General features: G+C 37.5%; 1 protein-coding gene across 1 annotated transcript in view; it reads left to right on the top strand.

Moving 5' to 3' along the window:
- neb (nebulin) overlaps positions 1 to 20776 on the top strand; it is a 269812-nt gene that overhangs the window by 230624 nt on the left and 18412 nt on the right. Inside the window, exons 134-143 of the mRNA XM_052025719.1 lie at positions 819 to 923; positions 2944 to 3048; positions 3477 to 3569; positions 5853 to 5945; positions 7467 to 7559; positions 12074 to 12166; positions 13107 to 13199; positions 15206 to 15298; positions 17461 to 17553; positions 20305 to 20397. Coding sequence (XP_051881679.1) covers positions 819 to 923; positions 2944 to 3048; positions 3477 to 3569; positions 5853 to 5945; positions 7467 to 7559; positions 12074 to 12166; positions 13107 to 13199; positions 15206 to 15298; positions 17461 to 17553; positions 20305 to 20397 — 954 coding nt within the window. The remainder of the gene's footprint in view (positions 1 to 818; positions 924 to 2943; positions 3049 to 3476; positions 3570 to 5852; positions 5946 to 7466; positions 7560 to 12073; positions 12167 to 13106; positions 13200 to 15205; positions 15299 to 17460; positions 17554 to 20304; positions 20398 to 20776) is intronic.

Here is a 20776-nt window from a genome sequence, read left to right on the forward strand (position 1 = left end):
TTCCAGGATTTAAACCCAACAACTATGAAGGAGATATGGTTTAATTCTAAGTCAGGATGGTGTGTGATTTAGAGGGGGATCTTACAGATAGTGACTTTTTGATGTTGTTGAATAATTCTGACTATAAAATTTGCTGTGAATGAGTGCAATAGAGCAATATGAATGAGTGGTTGATGTCCAATAGATTAAAATTATGCTTCATAAGAGTATATGAAACATAAGAGTAAGCCACTTGGTAGGTATGTATGTAATTGTTGCAATACCTTACCAAACACATCTTTGCTCTCTGATAAAATTCCTCTGCTTCTATTTAAATAAAAGCAATACGAAACAAAAAGCAGCTTAATTAAGATAAGATTTCGTTATTAGTCGCATGTACATCGAAACACACAGTGAAATAAATCTTTTGCATATAGTGTTCTGAGGGCAGCCCGCAAGTGTCGCCACGCTTCTGGCGCCAACATAGCATGCCCACAACTCCCTAACCTGTACATCTTTGGAATGTGGGAGGAAACCGGAGCACCCGGAGGAAACCCATGCAGACACAGGGAGAACGTACAAACTCCTTACAGACAGTGGCGGGAATTGAACCCGAGTCACTGGCACTGTAATAGCGTTACGCTAACCGTTACACTACCGTGCCTGCCCTTAAAATAAAGCACAAAAGAATGTTGTTCCTTGTACATTACAGTTTAGTAAGGGCTTCCTATTATCAGTTACCTTTGGACAAAGTGTTATCGTTATGAACCTTCTATAGCACAGAGAGAAATGTGCTTGTTTGTTGCCAACTCTCATACCGCTCTGAATTGTTATCCTAGAAACAATACAAAGCTGAAGCAGAGAAGACCATGTCACAATATGTTCCTGTAATTGACACACCTGAGATACAGAGAGTGCGGGAGAACCAGAAGAACTTCAGCACAGTAAGTCAAAAAGTCTCACTAACACACAGTTCAGATTACTCCTTCAGGAACCAAGACTTTTTCTGGTTTCTGACTTAAATCGCTAACCAGGGTCTTGGATCAACCTGGCTATTCTACTGCGAAGTGTATCCCATAATACTTGGGCCATAGGAGGGGAACAGAGAACAAGGCACGTGTTGTCCATTCAGTGTAATACATGTCTGGAGATTAAAAATTCCGCCTTGGTTTGGGACAAGGTGGAAGAATGTTGCTGTTGTCCTGGAAGGGGTTAAGCACTGTCATTGTTACTGTCTGGACAACTGGGGTCCAACATGTTTACCTCAGATGGTAAACATCAATATTGTTTGTGCATATTCTTTGCTTTGTATGTTTTCATGGAATTCAACAGCGCTGTAACAAAAGACTATTTTCATTCAAGATGGAGAGACAATTCTTTCATTCCTTTTCCCTCCATCTAGTATGTGACCTCCCAATACCCCAAAGCCTTTTCACTATCTGCCAACATAGGTCAGGAACATACAGGAATATTCTCCACTTGCCTGGATGAGGACAGCTCAAGAAGCTCACACCATCTAGTACAAAGCAGCCCACTTGACTGGCACTCCATCCAGCACCTTAAACATTCATTCCCTACACCACTGGTGTATGGTGGCTTGAGTGTGCATCATGTTACTTGCCCCAGTTACTCTGACAGCACCTCCCAAACCTGCTACCTTTACCACTAAAATGGACAAGGGCAATAGATGCAAGGGAGCATCAACTATTCCAAGCCTCATGTGATTCTGCCATGGAAATACATCAGTGGTCTTTCATTGCCTCTGTGTCTATATCCTGGACCTCCATCCCCTGCAATACCATGGTACCTTTATCAGAACACAAGCACAAAGAAAATAGGAGCAGGGGTAGGTGACCAAGCCCCTCAAACCTGTCCTGCCATTGAATACTATCATGGCTGATAAATGCTGGCCTCTACTGTGCTAGTTCCTCCTTGAATATGTCCAATGATTTGGCTTCAACTGCTTATTGTGGTAAAGATTTCTACTCACCAAAAGAAGATTTTTCTCCTCATCCCAGTCTTGTCATGGCTTATCCCTTATCCTGAGACTGTGATCCCTGAGCTCGGCTCCCTGGCCTTTGGGAACATCCTTCCTGCATCCAAACTGTCCAGTCCTATTGGAATTTCATGGATTTCTATGAGATCCTCTCTCATTCTTCTAAACTCTAATAAGTATAAGCCTGATTGACCCAATCTCTCTCCATACGTCAGTCCTGCCATCCCTGTAATCAATTTGCTGAACTTTGTTGCATTCTATGGCAAGAACATCTTTCCTCAGATAAGGAGATCAAAACCGTACATTATACTCAAGGTGTGGTCTCAACAAAGCTCTGTGCAATTGGAGTAAGCCATTTCACTCCTATACCCGAATCATCTCACAATGAAGACCAATGTACACCCACTGCACCTATATGATTACCTATAGCAAAAGCAGAAATGCTGAAAGAACTCAGCCAGTCAAGTAGCATCTCTTGAAAAAGAACTTCCCTGACCCTAAACGTTAACTGGTTTCTCTTTCCGCATATGCTGCTTGACAAGCTGAGCTCTTCCATCATCTTTGTTTTTGTTTCAGATTCTAGCATTTGCAGTTTTCCTTTCCTTGTTTTCCTTTTGCTTCTTCCACAGTGACTGGTGCACCTAGGTCTTGTGTTACCTCCCACCCTTTCCCAATCAATCATGCTACAACAGCCATCACATGAACATGTAGATAAAGCTTTTGTTACAGCCCAGAAATTCCTCAGCTTTATCCTGGGATGAAATTCATCTTTTGTCACCATGGTGAACGGGTGTGAGCTTTAACCACCTCTGTACAATCAGTTCCAATGATGTCAATGGAGCCAAGTACAGTAGGTGGCATACGCCTGCCACTGGAGACAGCAGATCAGTTCCTCCCCGTTGTCTTTGCAATGTTTTCTTGGCTGTTGCTCCTGTTTTCTCACTGTTGGTTTTCACTCTGTTTTATAGCTTCAGTACACTTCAGAGCTTAAACATATTAAAGGGAAGGTCACTACAGTAAAAGACACACCTGAAATCCTGCGAGCTAAAGAAAACCAAAAGAATTTCAGCTTGGTACTTTTTACCTAAGTATTTTTCCACTGCTAACCTACTCACCTTTTGTATTTTTCTCCTTTCCTTTTTAAATATGCAGAGACAATTTTTAACAAAATTCATCAATTTGCAGTAATCTAACAATAATCGGTTTAGTTTCATTCCACAGTTGAACATGTTTTCTAACAGTAGCCTCATCTACTATTACTTGTGATGTCTGTTAAAGGTTTTCCTTGTCCTCATTTAATTCATGTTTCAGTTAGTTTACAGTTAACTCTGCTGGTTTAATTATTTTCAGCTATGTTGAGCATTATTGTTTCAATTGTCTGTCACTTGTAGACTGTTACTGAATCACACCCTACATATTCAGTTAAATTGCCAAAGTAAGAAAATAAGATGACCCTCTCTGCTCTGACCTTCATTTTTATACCCTACTTCTGTGTATAAAGATCGCATATAAGGAAGATGTTGGCACTGGAACATCAATTAAAGAAACACCAGAGATGGAGAGAGTCAAAAGGACACAAGAAGCGATTAGCTCGGTATAATCCCTAATGGCCCCAATCTTCCATTTCCTAGTTTGTGATAATCCCCTAATTATAGTATTCCCAGCCTTTTACTGATGCCTTCACCGGTGTGACACTTGACTTCCTAACTTCCCCCTTACAGAATCAATTGCTTTCACATGTAACCCAGGCTATGAAGCTGCTAGGATTTGTGATACCACGCTGAAGAATTATTTTTGGAAAGTCTTTGTTACCAATTCTTACTTTCTGACATTAAAAGGGTTCTGGGTATAGGCACAGTAGTATAATCATTATATTACTGTAATCCAGAGGAGTATGCTACTTATCCAGAAAACACAATTTTAAATTCCACTATGTCAGTTTGTGAATTTAAAACATGTAATAGAAGGAAAATAAAAATATATCTGTGGAATAATCATTTAAAATCAATTGGTCTTTAAAGAAGGAAACGTATAAGCCATCCATTCTTCACTCTGTATGCAATGTTAAGGTTACCCACTTAGTTAGATCAAATGTGTTTGATGGAAGAAGGCAATTCGCCATCACATTTTCCAAGCAATTGAGGAAGTCCAAAAATGCAGGCCTTGCCAGTGATGGCTATATCTTGAAAATGAATATTTAAATAAGTGAGATTTGTTTTACAGTTCAGCCTGAGCTGCAACATTGCTGTTGGGTTCTATGATTTCACAGTTGTGGTCTGTGGTGAAACATGATCATATCTTAGTGGAGGATTCCAGTTAATATTAATTTCCCTGGTGTGGGTGGTCACCTAAGTATCTAGAGGTAGAACCATATCATGGGTCACAAGTACTATATTCACCAGCTGCTTGTTGACCTGTCCTGATGGTAGATTCCATTGACTTCAATGGAACTGAATATTGAATGGGAAACAAAACAAGTGACCAAAACTCTGACAGATGTTTAGTGTTAGCAACCAATTACAAATTCCCATTCTTTATTTTCTCCAGTGGTAACAAAATTCCATGGCTTTTGGAGACCCACATGTTGGTTCTTGGCTGAAGAGCCAATACTGGAATCATTTGGAAACAATAATCTGAGCACACTTGCTTTTAAAGTCACAACCCTAGACGTTAAAAAACTGTGCTTCTGGGTTGCTTTTACATTGGCTCCAGAACTCTGAGTACCACACCTCAGTAAATGCAAAGCATATTTAGAGTGCAGGTGCTTCTGACACTTTGTGAAACTGTTCAGAGCAAAAACCAGTTTTGGTCACATAAGCTGGATGCTGAATATAATAAACTTATGTTTTGCTTATTCCTCAAATCATCCTGAGTAATGCATAAGAGGCAGCCATAAATGCGATCTAACTCACTTCCAAATATCCTGGAGGTTTGAGGGTGTGTACCATCCAAAAACTGAATCAAAACATATCCTAATCAAAATCCATTCTATGAAAACATACCAAAACAGATCTTACCATCATTGATCTTAGTTACCAAGATCACATTAAGCTTAGGAATCTAACATAAATGATGCCCTAAGAACATTAAATAAATAGCGGAATAGTGGAGCATTTTATTGTAGTCAGCTGCTTTAGGTGTAGCAAAATCACTCAAATCTTAAACAAGCTAAAGCATAGCCTGGGTTACTCTATCAATTATGAAAGCCCATGTCCTGGTTCTAGATTGAAACTTAAGCTTTATTTATCTTGCGTGTATTACATTTATTAGCAAGTCACCTTCACAAAGAACTTGTGAACAGAATTTCAACTCTGTTTACCTGCTGATCCACCACAACTTTGGAAGGCAGCTGATGAAAACCAAGAACAATTGGTGTCAATGCTTTTCCAGCCAAGTTATGGAGGATGTTAAGGACTTCACCCCTTTTCTCTTTAAATGAGTGCAGTCAATCAATGGTAACATAACAGTTATTTTTTCTAACCTCACTTAGAGCCTCCAACTAAAATACAGCATACGTTACATGCTGTCCTTCAAAGTTGAATCTTAATTTTGTTCAAAAGCATTAACTAAGTTACACTTTGAATATGATAATATGTTTAATTATAATGTTAATACATTATAAATGGTATGACCTTAAAACAAATATTATCATGGGAAGAGTTTTGATGTTTACATGTTTGACTAACCCCTCTTTCAAATGCAGTGTGCAGATTAATCCCCAACCCAGTAATTTGTGTGTGATGTGATTTATTGCAGTCTGTGATCCAAAAGAGTGTGAGATTTAATGTGGTTAACAATTTGTCTAAAATACATATCCTATTATCTGTTATGTGCTTACTGTTTGTCCTTTCCTCCACGATCTACACACACCTTGTAGATCAAGTACAAGGAAAGTATTGGGCAAGGAACTGCAATCTCTGACCTGCCTGAGGTGAAACGTGTAAAGGAAACCCAGAAGAACATCAGCTCGGTAGATGCTGGTTTCATTCCCTTGTGTTATCCCACATTTCATCCCCACTACCTAACCATCATGTCACTAAACTAAACTCTATTCATATTGTTTTCCAATATTTATTTTTCAAATCATTTTAACTTCATTGTCATTTTTGAATAGTTTTATGCATTTTGTAAAACAATGGTGGGAAGGAAAATTGCGAGAGGTAGACTGACACAAAAAGGTTAAGTGACCCAGTGCCAGAAGATCTTGGTCATAAATGTGTGTGCCTGCAGACGTACAAGTTGCAGGATGAAGGTACCAAATGAGTCATGGATTAAAAGACAATTGGTAGGGCATTTGGGTTACTGAAGGAATCTGAATCAGACCCTCCAATTCAGATTTATATTACCAATTCTTGGATCTCTAAATCAGGATTCAATTTTTGGATCATCAAAATATGATATAACATTGTGAACTTCAAATCCGTTTTCACTATTGGCAACCTCAAATCAGGATTCACTCTTGAATTCACATAAAACAGGATTAGCTATTGCAATTTCCAAAAGGGTTTCATATTTGAGATCTCCTTTAGATAGACATGTGTCTATCTCTCTTAGATAGACACATGAATGATAGAGAAATGGGGGGGCTATGTGGGAGGGAAGGATTAGATAAATCTTAGAGCAGGATAGAATGTCGGCACAACATTGTGGGCTGAAGGACCTGTACTGAGCTGTAATGTTCTATGTTCTAAATATGCAACTATTTTGGAATTATCCAAAAATGAATTACTATTTGGAAATGCAAACTCAGAGGTTGTGTTGGAATATTTAAATCAAACCTCTGGTGTAGATTTAACACTTGACAGCAGTCCACCATTGCAAAAATGTTTAATTCATTTTCAGGCTGGTGATTTCTTTAAAAATAAGGTCAATGATGCTTTTTTGCATTTCAGCTAGCTGGATGTGCCCTGCACAACTCTCCAAACAGTATATGTTGAACCAAAATTGAGAAAATCTCAGTTAAAACAGAAAATTCTGAAAATATTTACATGGTCAAGCAACTCCTGTGTGGAGAGAGAAACTGAGTTAATGATTCATGCCAATGATCAAAACTGGGAAATACTAATCTTATTTTTTTTAAAATCTTTAAACAATCACAATTATATGGCTGCAAATATTAATGTAAGAGATGGAACCATACATTCAGTTTGACAAAGCATAAAATCTTTCAAAGATCAAAACTAATTGAACAATCTGCGTAAGAAAACCAATTGTTTAATGGATCACTTTTTGAAAATTATACTTTCAAAGTTTCATAAAATTACAAGCAAAATTTTTGATTAAATTAAAATAATAGAACAAAATAAATTTTAGCTGATTAGTTGCATGTTCACTCTGTGCAGTGAAAGTGTTTGTCTATAACTACGTTGCTGGTTGAAGTGTGTGGTTTGTTGCATTGTCTAATATGTTGTGATATGCAGTTCGTCTTTGTCATTGTTTGTCATGAATTTACAATATGATCTTTCCTCCCTGATCTACACACACTTTGTAGATCAAATACAAGGAAAGTATTGGGCAAGGAACTGCAATCTCTGACCTGCCTGAGGTGCAGCGTGTAAAGGAAACACAGAAGAACATCAGCTCGGTAGCTGTCGGTTTGATTCCCCCTGTGTTACACCATAATCTACCTTTACTACTGAATCCCTCCTTAGCACTAAACACAATTTATCCATTTTCTTTGGTATTTTTCTTCAGATTAATTTGAATGTATTTTCTAATTTTTGATCTCGATTGCATTAACCAGAGTCTTGACTGGATTAAAACTTTCTCTAGAGAGATGAAGACTGAGAGGTGACCAGGTGGAAGTCTTTTAAAAAAAATGACAATTCTTTGATAGAGTGAATACAGAAAGAATGTTTCCACCTGCAAAGAATAGCATTCTGGAGTCTATTACTACAAGATGGTCACCAAGAAATCCAATAGGGAACTCAGAAGAAACTTCTTGAACAAGGGGATGATGAGCATGTGGAATTTGCTGTCATAGACAGTGGTTACAGCCAATAGTATGACTGCATTTCAGGGGAGGCTGAAGATGCATATGAGGGAGACAGGAATAGAAGCTTATGCTGATAAATTTAATTAAGGAAAGACAGAGGAGCTTTGAGAAGTCTAAAAGCCAGCATGGACTGGTTGGATCAAACAAGATGGTTCTTGTCATATATTCTTTGTTAAACCATGCCCTGCTTAATCACGTACCCTATCAAGAGGTAGAAAAAGTGTGAACAGGTAACATACCTAACCTGCAGCTGTGTTTGTTGATTTCATTGTGTATTTTGTATATTTTTATTCTCCATTCAGTTCACAGCTCACTACTGAAGGAGCAAACTTATACAAGTCTTAATTCAAATCACAGAATCCCCCTGTACGTTCCACACTCATTCTTTTGGATGAGCTTGAAAAGTGAGAGCTATTGACCCTAAGGGGGCTTGACATGATAGATGTTAAGATGTTTCCACTAGTGGGAGAGTCTCAAATGAGGTACAAGCTGAGGGTGTGGTCATTTAAAACTGAAGTGTCTAGGAATTTCTTCTTGCAGAGGATGTGAATTTCTGGAATTCTGTACGCAAGGCTATGAAGTCTAGGTCACTGGAGGTATTCAAAGAGGAGATAGATAGATTTTTGAAAGATAGGGACTTAAGGACTCTAGGCAGCTGGCAGAGAGGAGGAGTTGGGTTCTGGAGCAGATTAGCCATGATTATATTGAATGGTGGGGCAGGTTTGAGAGGCCAGGTGGCCTACTACTGCTCTGATCTTCTGTCTTCTTGTGTTAACAGCTGACACTAATAGGCTATTAATCAGAAGAAACAAATTACTGGAGAACTGACTTTTATCCCTCTTCCTAAACATAAGATACTGAGGTGTATTGCAGTTCACCAGGCACTGCTTTGTATGCTTTGGCAGTCTAATTGGGAATACTGCAGAGGTTTGACTACAACAGTGTATGATTGAGACGTGAGCAGCAAAGATATACTAGTGGTTCCAAGGTTAGTAGGTGTGATGTATGAGAGGAGATTGAGTAGATTGGGACTGTATTCTTTGACTTTAGAAGAATGAGAGGAATCCCATTGAAACTTAGAAAATTCTTAAGAGTTAGACATGCTAGATGCACAGATGTTTCCCCTGACTGAAGAGTGCAGGACCAGAGGACAAGGGTTAGACTGTTAAGAATTGAGATGAAGAGAAATTTCTTCACTCAGAGGGTGGTGAGCCTTTGGAATTCTCTACCCAGATGGCTACAGAAGCTCAGTCATTGTATTCTTTCAGAGTTTGATAGGTTTTTAGATACTGAGGGAATCAAGGGATATGAAGATGTTACTGGAAAATGGTGCTGAGGTGGAAGATCAGCCAAGACCTTGAAGAATGGTAGAGGAGGCTCAAAGGGCTGCATACTTACATCGGATTCGTCTGTTCCTGCATACACTATGCCTTCTTAACCTAATGTCTCACCTTCATCTTTCGGCCACAATTTGTCACACTTCTCTATATTAAATTTTATTGGCTAATTGACTTTCCATTTTTCCAGCCTTTCTACCCAATTTATTGCTTATCACACTTTCTAAGTGTGCAAATTTTGAAATTTTACCCACCACATCCATATCCAAGTTATTGCTTACAGTCCCAGACCTTAGATTAAAATGGCAGCTTGGGTTGCTATTACTTAATCGGAGCCAAAGTTGCACATTTAAAAAGGAATAAAACAAAAAATCGTGGAAGTCCTCAGCAAGTCAGGCAGAATATCTGATGAGGGAAACAGAGGTTCATCAGAACCTCTCATCAGAACAAGTTAAGGGAAGCAGGTTTTAAGATGCAAAGAAATAGGAGAAGGAGATCTTAAATTTTATCTGTTACTTTATTCCATTTGGAAATGTTAATGAAAGCTCAACAGAAAATAAGGAGCCAATGGCAATTTAGAATTTAACTTAGCCAGATGAGGGCAGGAAAGGAGTGGGTGAGTAACCTCACCCATTTTACTAATCCTCACCTCCAAGCACATTTACCAGACTTTTGGGATTCTCTGGTTTATGAGTAGATTGGCTGATTCCTTTATAACCAGGCCAGAGGGGAGAGAACTGTGTATGGTTTGATGCATTGTCTGTCTGGATTTTGTTTGCAGAAAGTCTATGTGTGTTATTTGTCACATGTTTACAGTTTGTCCTTTCCTCCTGGATCTACGTCCTGTGTAGATCAAATACAAGGAAAATGTTGGGCAAGGAACTGCAATCTCTGACCTTCCTGAGGTGCAGCGTGTAAAAAAGGCACAGAAGAACATCAGCTTGGTAGTTGCCAGTTTGATTCCCCTTTGTTAATCGATGACTCCTCTCCCTTACTGCTTTACTGCTCTTCACTTCATGCCACTGAACACAATTAATGCCATTACTTTCCAGGCTTCTTAAACCTTAACTTGTTCTAATTCTTGAAATTTATATGTGGGATTTAGTTTCTTTTCATCATATTCCTTCAACATTTAGATATTGTTGAAGAAAAAGTGGTTGAGGTGTAAGCAATTTTAAAGCAGAGTTTAAAATATGTTGCAGTAAATTAATGAAAAGCGATTGAACAAGATCATGTTTGTGAGATGAAACCGCGCCCACAGCAAAGGTCACATCCCACACTGAAAAACAGTGGGTGGACAGGTTTTAGAGCATTAATGAGATCTCATTCCATGTTGAAATCAGAACTGAGATTTTATTATTTATCAATTCAAATAGATCTCCAAATCAAAATTCCATTTTTTTGTATCTTTAGGATGCAGAAAAGGAAAATAAAATCAAGTCAGCTATTTTTAATAAAGATTCTTTTTTCTATTTGAAACTATTAAATTCAATTTACTGATGTATTTCTTTTGAATTAAATGGTATGTTCTGGGAAATTCATTCTTACATATATTACTTAAATATTACTGAACCTCTAGTATAGCCTCACTAAACCTTTCTAGCTCTTCCTCCCATAAGAAACCCTCCTTAAAACTTATCTATCTGCCTAATATCTAATTACTTAGCTCAATATCAAATATTGTTTGTCGTCTCCTCCTGTCAAGTGCCATTGGATGTATTAAAATGTTACATGTGCATTTAAATGGTGGTTATTGTCTGCGATATGCTTACAGTTTGTCTTTTCCCCTGGATCTACATGCATTCTAGATAAAATACAAGGAAAATGTTGGGCAAGGAACAGCAATCTCTGACCTGCCTGAGGTGCAGCGTGTAAAAAAGGCACAGAAGAACATCAGCTTGGTAGTTGCCAGTTTGATGCCCCTTTGTTAATCGATGACTCCTCTCCCTTACTGCTTTACTGCTCTTCACTTCATGCCACTGAACACAATTAATGCCATTACTTTCCAGGCTTCTTAAACCTTAACTTGTTCTAATTCTTGAAATTTATGTGTGGGATTTAGTTTCTTTTCATCACATTCCTTCAACATTTAGATATTGTTGAAGGAAAAGTGGTTGAGGTGTAAGCAATTTTAAGGCAGAGTTTAAAATATGTTGCAGTAAATTAATGAAAAGCGATTGAACAAGATCATGTTTGTGAGATGAAACCGCGCCCACAGCATAGGTCACATCCCACACTGACAAACAGTAGGTGGACAGGCTTTAGAGCATTAATGAGATCTCATTCCATGTTGAAATCAGAACTGAGATTTTATTATTTATCAATTCAAATATATCTCCAAATCAAAATTCCATTTTTTTTGTATCTTTAGGATGCAGAAAAGGAAAATAAAATCAAGTCAGCTATTTTTAATAAAGATTCTTTTTTCTATTTGAAACTATTAAATTCAATTTACTGATGTATTTCTTTTGAATTAAATGGTATGTTCTGGGAAATTCATTCTTACATATATTACTTAAATATTACTGAACCTCTAGTATAGCATCACTAAACCTTTCTAGCTCTTCCTCCCATAAGAAACCCTCCTTAAAACTTATCTATCTGCCTAATATCTAATTACTTAGCTCAATATCAAATATTGTTTGTCGTCTCCTCCTGTCAAGTGCCACTGGATGTATTAAAATGTTACATGTGCATTTAAATGGTGGTTATTGTCTGCGATGTGCTTACAGTTTGTCTTTTCCCCTGGATCTACATGCATTCTAGATAAAATACAAGGAAAATGTTGGGCAAGGAACAGCAATCTCTGACCTGCCTGAGGTGCAGCGTGTAAAAGAAACACAGAAGAACATCAGCTCGGTAGTTGTTGGTTTGATTCCCCCTTTTCTTAATCCATTATTCCCCCCGTCTTACCACTTCCAATTCCTGCCACTAAACAAAATTAATGTCATTACTTTAAAGAGATTTTACATTTTAAATCTTGCTGATTATTGGAACATACTTGTGAGATTGACTAAAGTTTTTTCTAATTATTTGTCAGTTTCATATCATTTGATGGGAGAAAGTTAACCTGTAATATGTTTTAAAACAGACTTTACAATGATCTAGTGAGGAATATAAACAAAACGTATTACAACAAAATCATGATTGATATATCAATCCAGCACCCATTTCATGAATTGCATGTCACACTAATCACCCAGAGCTGAAATAAGTCTTACATGGATCATATTTCATTGTGGGTAAAGAGTAGAGCATTCAGCTATCAGGACCACCAATATAAGCCTTGACTCCTGAACTTACGTTAGCAGAAGTTTCTTGACAGGGATTAATTTTGGGATACTTGGCTGATTCCCTTCCTGAAACAGTATCCTTGACATTTGCAGCTCTGCACAAGTTGCCACAGATACTCCTTCAACACAGAGAATTGAAACAAATGATCATGTGGTTCAGCTGCAGGCGGTCTGATGTCATTATGCACTAGAGCAAAGTCCGAGAACCAAGTCTATAGTTTGGTCCATTCCATGTCTCAGTACTGCTTGCATAAAGTCTACATGCCACCATACCTCGAGAATTTTCTCATGATACCTCGTCCATTCTCCAGCTCTCTCTCTTCCTATAAGACACTTCTTAAAACCTTATTTTGTGGCTTTATGTGAAATTCTGTTTTGTATTTTCTTCCTGTGAGGCATCAGATGTTTTACTGTGTTAAAGGCATTCTGTAAATCCAAGGTGTCATTGCTGTTCTCTGTCATGTGCTTACAGTTTGTCTTTTCCCCCATATTTACATACTTTGTAGATCAAATACAAGGAAAGTATTGGGCAAGGAACTGCAATCTCTGACCTGCCTGAGGTGCAGCGTGTAAAGGAGACCCAGAAGAACATCAGCTCGGTAGTTGCCAGTGTGATTTCCCCCTTCATTAGTATAGGACTCACTTCCCCTTACTACCTACCACTTTCTGCCACTAAGTACAATTAAATCCATTTTATCAATTGCTTTTTTTCAAACTTTATCTAATTCCTCAAGCGTTTGTGTGGATTTTTGTTTTAGTTCAATTTTGTAAGTAAATGTTAATGAGAAGAAGAAAATAGTGGGTGCAAGTTTTTTTGGGGGGATGGAGTTTGTGGTAAGAGAGTGAATAGAACAGCAACAAAAGGGAAGAACCTGTCTTTGGGGTGGTGGCCATACATGGGTGTGAGAGTGGCAGCTGCTGCTCGTACTGAGCTCCCCACATTCAACTCTATTGATTTGATGAAACCAGAAGTCCAGAGGTGATGACAAACAACAGCCAGTACTTACATCATGGAGTCTGTAGAGTCAGAGCATGGAAACAAGCCCTTCAGGCCACCAAGTCCTCACTATCAGTGACCCGTTTACACTAAACCTACATTAATCCCCACTTTTTTTTATTCTCCTCTTATTCCCATCAACTCCTCCCAGATTCTACCACTCATCTACACACCAGGGTCAATTTGCAGTGGCTAATTAACTGACCTTATGCACATCTTTTGATGTGGGTGGAAAACTAAACACCCAGAGTCACCAGACTCCACACAGATTGCACCTGAGGTCAGGTGTCTGGTGCTGTGAGGCAGTGACTCTACTGGTTGTGTTACTGTGACACCCTTACACATGTTCACAGTAAGCAGCCGAAGGCAAATGTCCCCCACCCTCCCTTTGATTGCTTTCATTGATTCATCGCTGACGGGTTTAATACATGGTTAAAAAAAAAGCAGGTAAACAGACATGGATGCAAAGTGAATTAGAGCCCCAGTTTTGGTATTTTCCTATTACAATGAATTATCTATGAATCACAACTAAGTTGCATGCTATTTGAATCTGGGTTAATTTTGGAGATTTCTGAATCAAAATTTCATCCGAACTAGAAAATAGGCTTCACATTTTGTAAATTTAAGGTAAATAAAAGCCCATAATCGAGGCAAATATTTTTCGTAAGGCATCCTGTTTGAAGTGGCTGGAATTTTTTTATTGATAGCAGTGCGTTGAATTAAATGATGCCATCACTCACCCATCATAAATGTTGTGGGTTTTTTTTAAAAGAGTTATTCTCAAGCCACATGTCAGAATGTAATAAAATTAATAATTCTTAGCAATAAAGCACAAGAATTACTGTTATTATTTTATACATTTTAGATACTTGGAATGAGATTATTTACTGAAACTGTTAATAGGTCCGAAATAAAATTACCTGTTCTACCTGCAGCTCCCTTTTTCACCTACTGTGTGTGTAGTTTGCTGGAGTCCAGATATATTTCCTCTTTTCTGCCCTGTTATATTAAAGGGGTTGACAGATATTGCTGTACAGATTCATTCTCCACCAGTACCCCCACCATCTCAGCGATGTGGTTCTTCTTACGCGAACTTAGATAGGGGGTAGGCTGTTCAGCTACAGGGACTATCATTGTAAAGATGAATCCTAAATTTGCATAAAAGGAACCAACATTGGGAACCTAAGCTGATCTTATTTCCTTCCCTGTCTCAGGGACACTGAAGCCAGTTGTTACATTTCATACGTTGCCTCCACAGTATAAAAATCAAAGCAAAACTGCTTTCTGGGTTGTGTGGTCTGGTCGTAGATATCTTTACCTATTGGGCTGAGGCAGAGAATTCATTGTATAATTTGTGCATTCTATAGCTTGACAATGTTTGTGTGTCACTGTAGCACTGAACTCCTTCCCTAAACCCCTATGCTTTTCTCTAAGATGTTCCTTAACTTCTGTCCTATCTTTCCTTCATATGTGCTTGATGTGATATTTTGTTTGATATTTGTTCCTTTTGACACCATGAAGTGTTTTACTATCTTAAAGGTGTGGATGGTTATTGTTTGTCATGTGCTTATGGCTTGTCTTTCCCCCCTGGATCCACACACTTTGTAGATCAAATACAAGGAAAATGTTGGACCAGGAACTGCAATCTCTGACCTGCCTGAAGTGCAGCGTGTAAAGGAAACCCAGAAGAACATCAGCTCGGTAGATGCCTATTTGATTCCCTCTTTGTTACTTCAGGATTTCCTTCCCCTTCTTATCCACCACTTCCCATCACTAAACACAATTAATACTATTTCTTCCAATGTTATTTTTCAGTTTTAACTCTTCTAATTCCTGAAGCATTGCTGTGGAATTTACATAACTTTTATAAGCATCAATTTTGCCATATACAGATTATTGAGATGAAAGAAAATGTATGTGAAGGCATTAATTGGCAGTTTTTACGATGCATCACATAAATGTGAAACTGTGCTTTACATCTTTGATTCTAGATTAAATTTCTGAGATTCCTAATCCAGACGTCCACTTTTACCAAATTTTAGATTTAGATAAAATTATAATGAAAGCAGATGACCTTAAAAAAGACTTTTTCAAACTACTGCAGTCAGTTTAGTGTAAACATTGTGCTGAATTTACATGGTATAGTAAGGTATATTCCCTTAGATATAAAATGTTGAATTTTAGAAAATTAAATGCAAACTAACTGGCATTTCACAATTTCATACATATATATATAAAAATTATTCATTAAGTAATAAAATATGCAATTAGTCTTAAGTGATAGATCATAACAGCTTAATATACATATATTTGTGATTTGAGAATGTTTATTGAAACTCAACCAATAGTTATTACCTAGAATTTCATCCTTATTCAGCAGTGTTAACTTTGCAATGTAATGACATCAGCATTTTATGTTCTGCCTCTGAAATTCAGCTCCATTGGAATTGGCAGAAGAGGCAGTATTATATATTGCATTTAGTAGTACCAAAGCAAAGTGGCATTTCCAGCTATAAGTATTTAAGGTGATGCTTCATGTTTTGCTTCTATTAAGTAGTTTGAAATACTCTATAAATAACATACCCTACCACACCCCTGCCCTCTCTCATCTTTCTGTCCTCCTTTGTTTAACATCTATCATTGGCAAGATACTAGAGTCAATGATCAAAGAGGAAATAACTAATCATTTAGGAAAGCTGAGTATTATTAAGCCTAGTCAACATGGTTTTATGAAAGGTAAACCATTTCTGACAAATTTATGCAAATTCTTCTGGGATGTGACAAAGAGAGTTGATAGAGGGGTGCCTGTAGATGTCATGTAGTTAGATTTCCAAAAGGTGCCACTTAAGAGATTGGTGGATAAAATAAGAGCCGAGGGTAATGGAAGAAGTGTGTTAACATGGATGGAAAACTGGTTGTCACATAGAAAACAGAGTTTTCTCTAATGGGGAAGTCTGAACAAGGGGACATAAAGGTCTGGTCAATTAAGCCTGAAGTATGTAGAAATTTCTTCATTCAGAGGGTGGTGAAACTCTGGAATTCTCTATGCCTGAGGGTTGTGGAGGCCAGATCGTTAGATATATTTAGGGAGGAGATAGGTAAATATTTGAAAGATCGAGGAATTGTAGGTTATGGGGAACTGGCACAGAAGAGGAGTTGAGACCAACGTAGATCAGCCATGATCATATTGAATGGCAGGGCAGGCCTGAATGTCCTGGTGGCCTACTCCTACCCGACTGTATTCCTATATTCTTATGTTCATTGAACAGGCTGGATTATAGAGATTCAAACTCTGACAGTTCTCCAACATCCAAGTGAATTCTTCTATGAGCTAAGATAATGAAGGGCCTGTTCAATTCTGATGACCTTACTGTAAAGCTCAACCTTGACATTTTAGAAATTGTTCAACAAAGACCAACATCCGAGTTTCCTTTCTCCCCTTCCTTTCCCAAGGGTGTTTTGGTCAATGGGTAGCTTTTCATATCTCGCCATGTATATTATCTCAACACCTGGATCTAAAGCAAAGCTGTGTCTGATTGTTTGACTTTGTACTAGACTGGGTGATGCTTTTACCAACTAGAACAATGGAAGAGAGCACAACATGTAAATTGGTGCATTATGTGGCTTAAAACTGTGTAAAGTCTGCATGTTTACTGTAGCTCTGGAACTTCTTCACCACTCTATCTCACTTTTCTCCTTATTAAAGTCTTCCTGTCTGTCTTGATATCTCTCCTCATGACTGCTGTGAAATGTCTTGGACTGCTTTACTATGTTGAAGGTGCTGTGTAAATCCAAGATGTTGTTGTTGATGTCTGTCATGTGCTTTCGGTTTGTCTTTCCCTCTGCATCTAAATGCATTGTAGATAAAATACAAGGAAAATGTTGGGCAAGGAACAACAATCTCTGACCTGCCTGAGGTGCAGCGTGTAAAGGAAACCCAGAAGAACATCAGCTCGGTAGTTGCTGGTTTGATTCCTGTGATAACTCATCATCCTTCCTTACTATCTGATCCCTTCTAACACTAGAGTGAGAGTTTTTGTGTGTATCTTGTTTTGTTCAATGTCCTTTTAACAAGTTATCCCTAATTATTGTAATGTTTTAACTTTTTACTGAGGTGTATCATATTTTCTTTAGTTCTCTGTTGTTGATTTCTCAGAGAAGGAAAATTATTTTATAGAGTGTAAAGTTAAAGGATTAAAAGGATTGTTGTCAGCTCTGGAGTTCTCAATGACAAAGTGTGATTTAGAGAATTAAATAAATTACACTGAGTCAGATGTCCAAAAGGACCAATGCTTAAGGCACTGAATAGGACACATATAGAATCTAAGGGTGAACTCCACTGTCTGAAAACCATGAAATTCAAGTATTTGAGTTTGAAATTTGGTTTTGTATTCCTTCACACTGTTTTTACATTTGTAGATCCAGAGTGATTTAACATCAAGTTAAGCGGTAAAATAATTTACTTAAAATGGTCATCATTGTGCAAAATTTTCTAATTTCAAGACTAGAACCACGGCATCTTTTAAAAGTAAACAATTTACAAAAAAAGTACTTCATGTGTTTCATATAATTAGTTTTGATCATTATTTCAAAGTATTTGGCAGGAGGGCAAGTAGAATTCCATATGGTTTCTGCCAATCTCTGGTGATCTTTGGCACAAGGACCTGAAAAATGATAAAGCTTGGTTACACAGCTTTTCCATCATTTCTGGGAGGTTTCTGAGTGATTTTTAAAAGATAGGGGCTTCTACTTTTCCCTGATAAGGTAAGTATGGGGTGACACCAGAGGGACTCAATCAGGTACGATTTCCTGCTCCTGAGCCTGGGAGTTATCTAGTGTATTATGGACAGCTGCTATGCCAATGGGTACAAGACTACTACAAGCCTATTGATGAAATGATGCTTGGAACTTAGGAGCTAAACCTATTGCAGAATGGCTTGTTTATTTAGGTTTATAGATAGACAAAGATGTATGGAAAGCCCCTGCTTCCGTGGGATTATTGGCTACCGGAGAAATGTCTGAAGTGGATATTGCACCAAGCTGAATTGTGCTATCACTGAACAGATAAATTATACAAGAGTTAGTGTTGGAGGGCATCACCATGTATAACTGTGGCATTAATTTCACCATTGGAAACTTGAAGAATTTCAGAGTCTTCACTTCTGGCATCCTTTTATAATCATCCTCTGTTAACTAAATATGTCACTTTAAATGGTACTTTGTGGTCAAGGTTTGATTTGAGTTAACCAATATTCTATTTTCTAACTAACAAACTTTCAACTTTAAACCAGCCTCATTTCATAACAACATCACATTGTATTTCAGAAAGTCTGATTAATTTTTCCTTTTTATATGACTGTGACTACTTTGAGAATAGTTATATTATTTATCCATAATATAGTCTAATCTATCAGTCTAGGTTTTCTTTATCTACATAGCTTGTTGCAGTCTGTGTTAGTCTATGTTTTCTGTTTGTTTGTGTGCTCACGGTATGCCTTTTCTCTTTTGATCTACACATTTTGTAGATCAAATACAAGGAAGGTATTGGGCATGGAACTGCAATCTCTGACCTGCCTGAGGTGCAGCGTGTAAAAGAAACACAGAAGAACATCAGCTCGGTAGATGCTGGTTTGATTTCTGTGCTAACCCATTATTTCATCTTACTACCCAACAGCACTAAACACAAGTTGCACAATTCAGTTGTCTCCTCTTGCTTCCTCATCTAGTGTTTATATTTTCAATATGCTAATTTATGAAATGAGTGACATTTTGTGTAACTTACATGGGGGCTGTGCCAATTATTATAAAGAATTCTATAATATGCAATAGAAGGCTCCCTGTAGGAATGTGCATTAACTTTAAACTAGCTTTTAATCTAAAAACATAATCAAAGAACAATGACGTACACACCTTTGTTGCTACTTTGGAACAGGTACTGCATTGGATTTGGCTTATTTAGGAACCATTAATTTGGGATCTTTGGAAGCAGTCCTCTACTGGATTTGGATCCTTTATAAATGATCCACCACCGGATTTGGGATTCATTATAACCAGTCCTGCACTGGTTTTGGGGTATTTTAGAATGATTCCTCCACTAGATTTGGAATAATTTACAGCAAATCCTCCATTGGATTTAGGATCCTTTGCATTAATCCTCCACTGGATTTGGAACTCTTTGGAACCAATCTTCCACTGGAGTTAGGATCCCTTGGGACCACTAGATTTGAACTCCTCTAGAATTGCTTTCCGTTGGATTTGGAGCTTCCTGAAATTCAACCCCTGATAAGATTCAGTTCATAATGCTGGATAGACAGACCATGTTTTCAGCTTCACCTTGTTTTTTTCTACTTATAAATTGCATTTGGAGTTATCTCATCAATGCATATAAGTTTTTCTGGCAGAATGATTAACTGATCAATAACTATTTCCATTTTTTGATATATTTTTTCCAAAGGTTTGCTTGGATGGTAACTATTATTAGGAACCGGAAATTTTCTAAAAAGAATTTTGGCATAGCCCTGGCTTCCTTTCTCATCCACTACCTTCTCGCTAAATCCATTTCATTGTTTTTAACTGAAACTAATATTTTTTAAAATACCTCATGTTTTTAAATTTTGATCTTCATTTTATTTCCGTTAAGTTTTGGACACAATTGTGAAAGACTGCTGGATTTTTATCTTGTTATTTTGGGTGCTTTACTTCTGCAGATCTTATACAAAGAAAACCTGGGTAAAGGGACCTCAGTGGTATATACACCAGAGATGCAACGCGTTAAACGCAATCAAGAAAACATTAGCTCGGTACTTTCTGCAGCTTTAAGAAAAGAACCATATTCAGTGTTTTCTGTTGCATTCTAACTTCCTCCATTTTTCTTTTGATGCTCTTTTTCTTTGATTCTTAATATCATATTGACTACAGCATTATACTTTTAATGGCTAGTACACCACTGACATGAACTAAAATCATATGTAAGAGCAACATTGGGCTTGCCCAGTACCATTGAAAATAGTTTATGGTGTGAGAGGGAAAACACAGAAAGAGATCTTTTACTGCTGTACTTATTATTTGGTTGTTTGTCAGCTACTTAATTATGGAAATTTTGAAGCTGAAGTAGACAATTTATAGAAATCTTTGTAATGCAATGAAACTGTAAACATAGAGAAAAAAGTGCTAATGAAA

The sequence above is a fragment of the Pristis pectinata genome, chromosome 1, assembly GCF_009764475.1.
Source record: "Pristis pectinata isolate sPriPec2 chromosome 1, sPriPec2.1.pri, whole genome shotgun sequence".
In the NCBI taxonomy this organism is placed as follows: Eukaryota; Metazoa; Chordata; class Chondrichthyes; order Rhinopristiformes; family Pristidae; genus Pristis; species Pristis pectinata.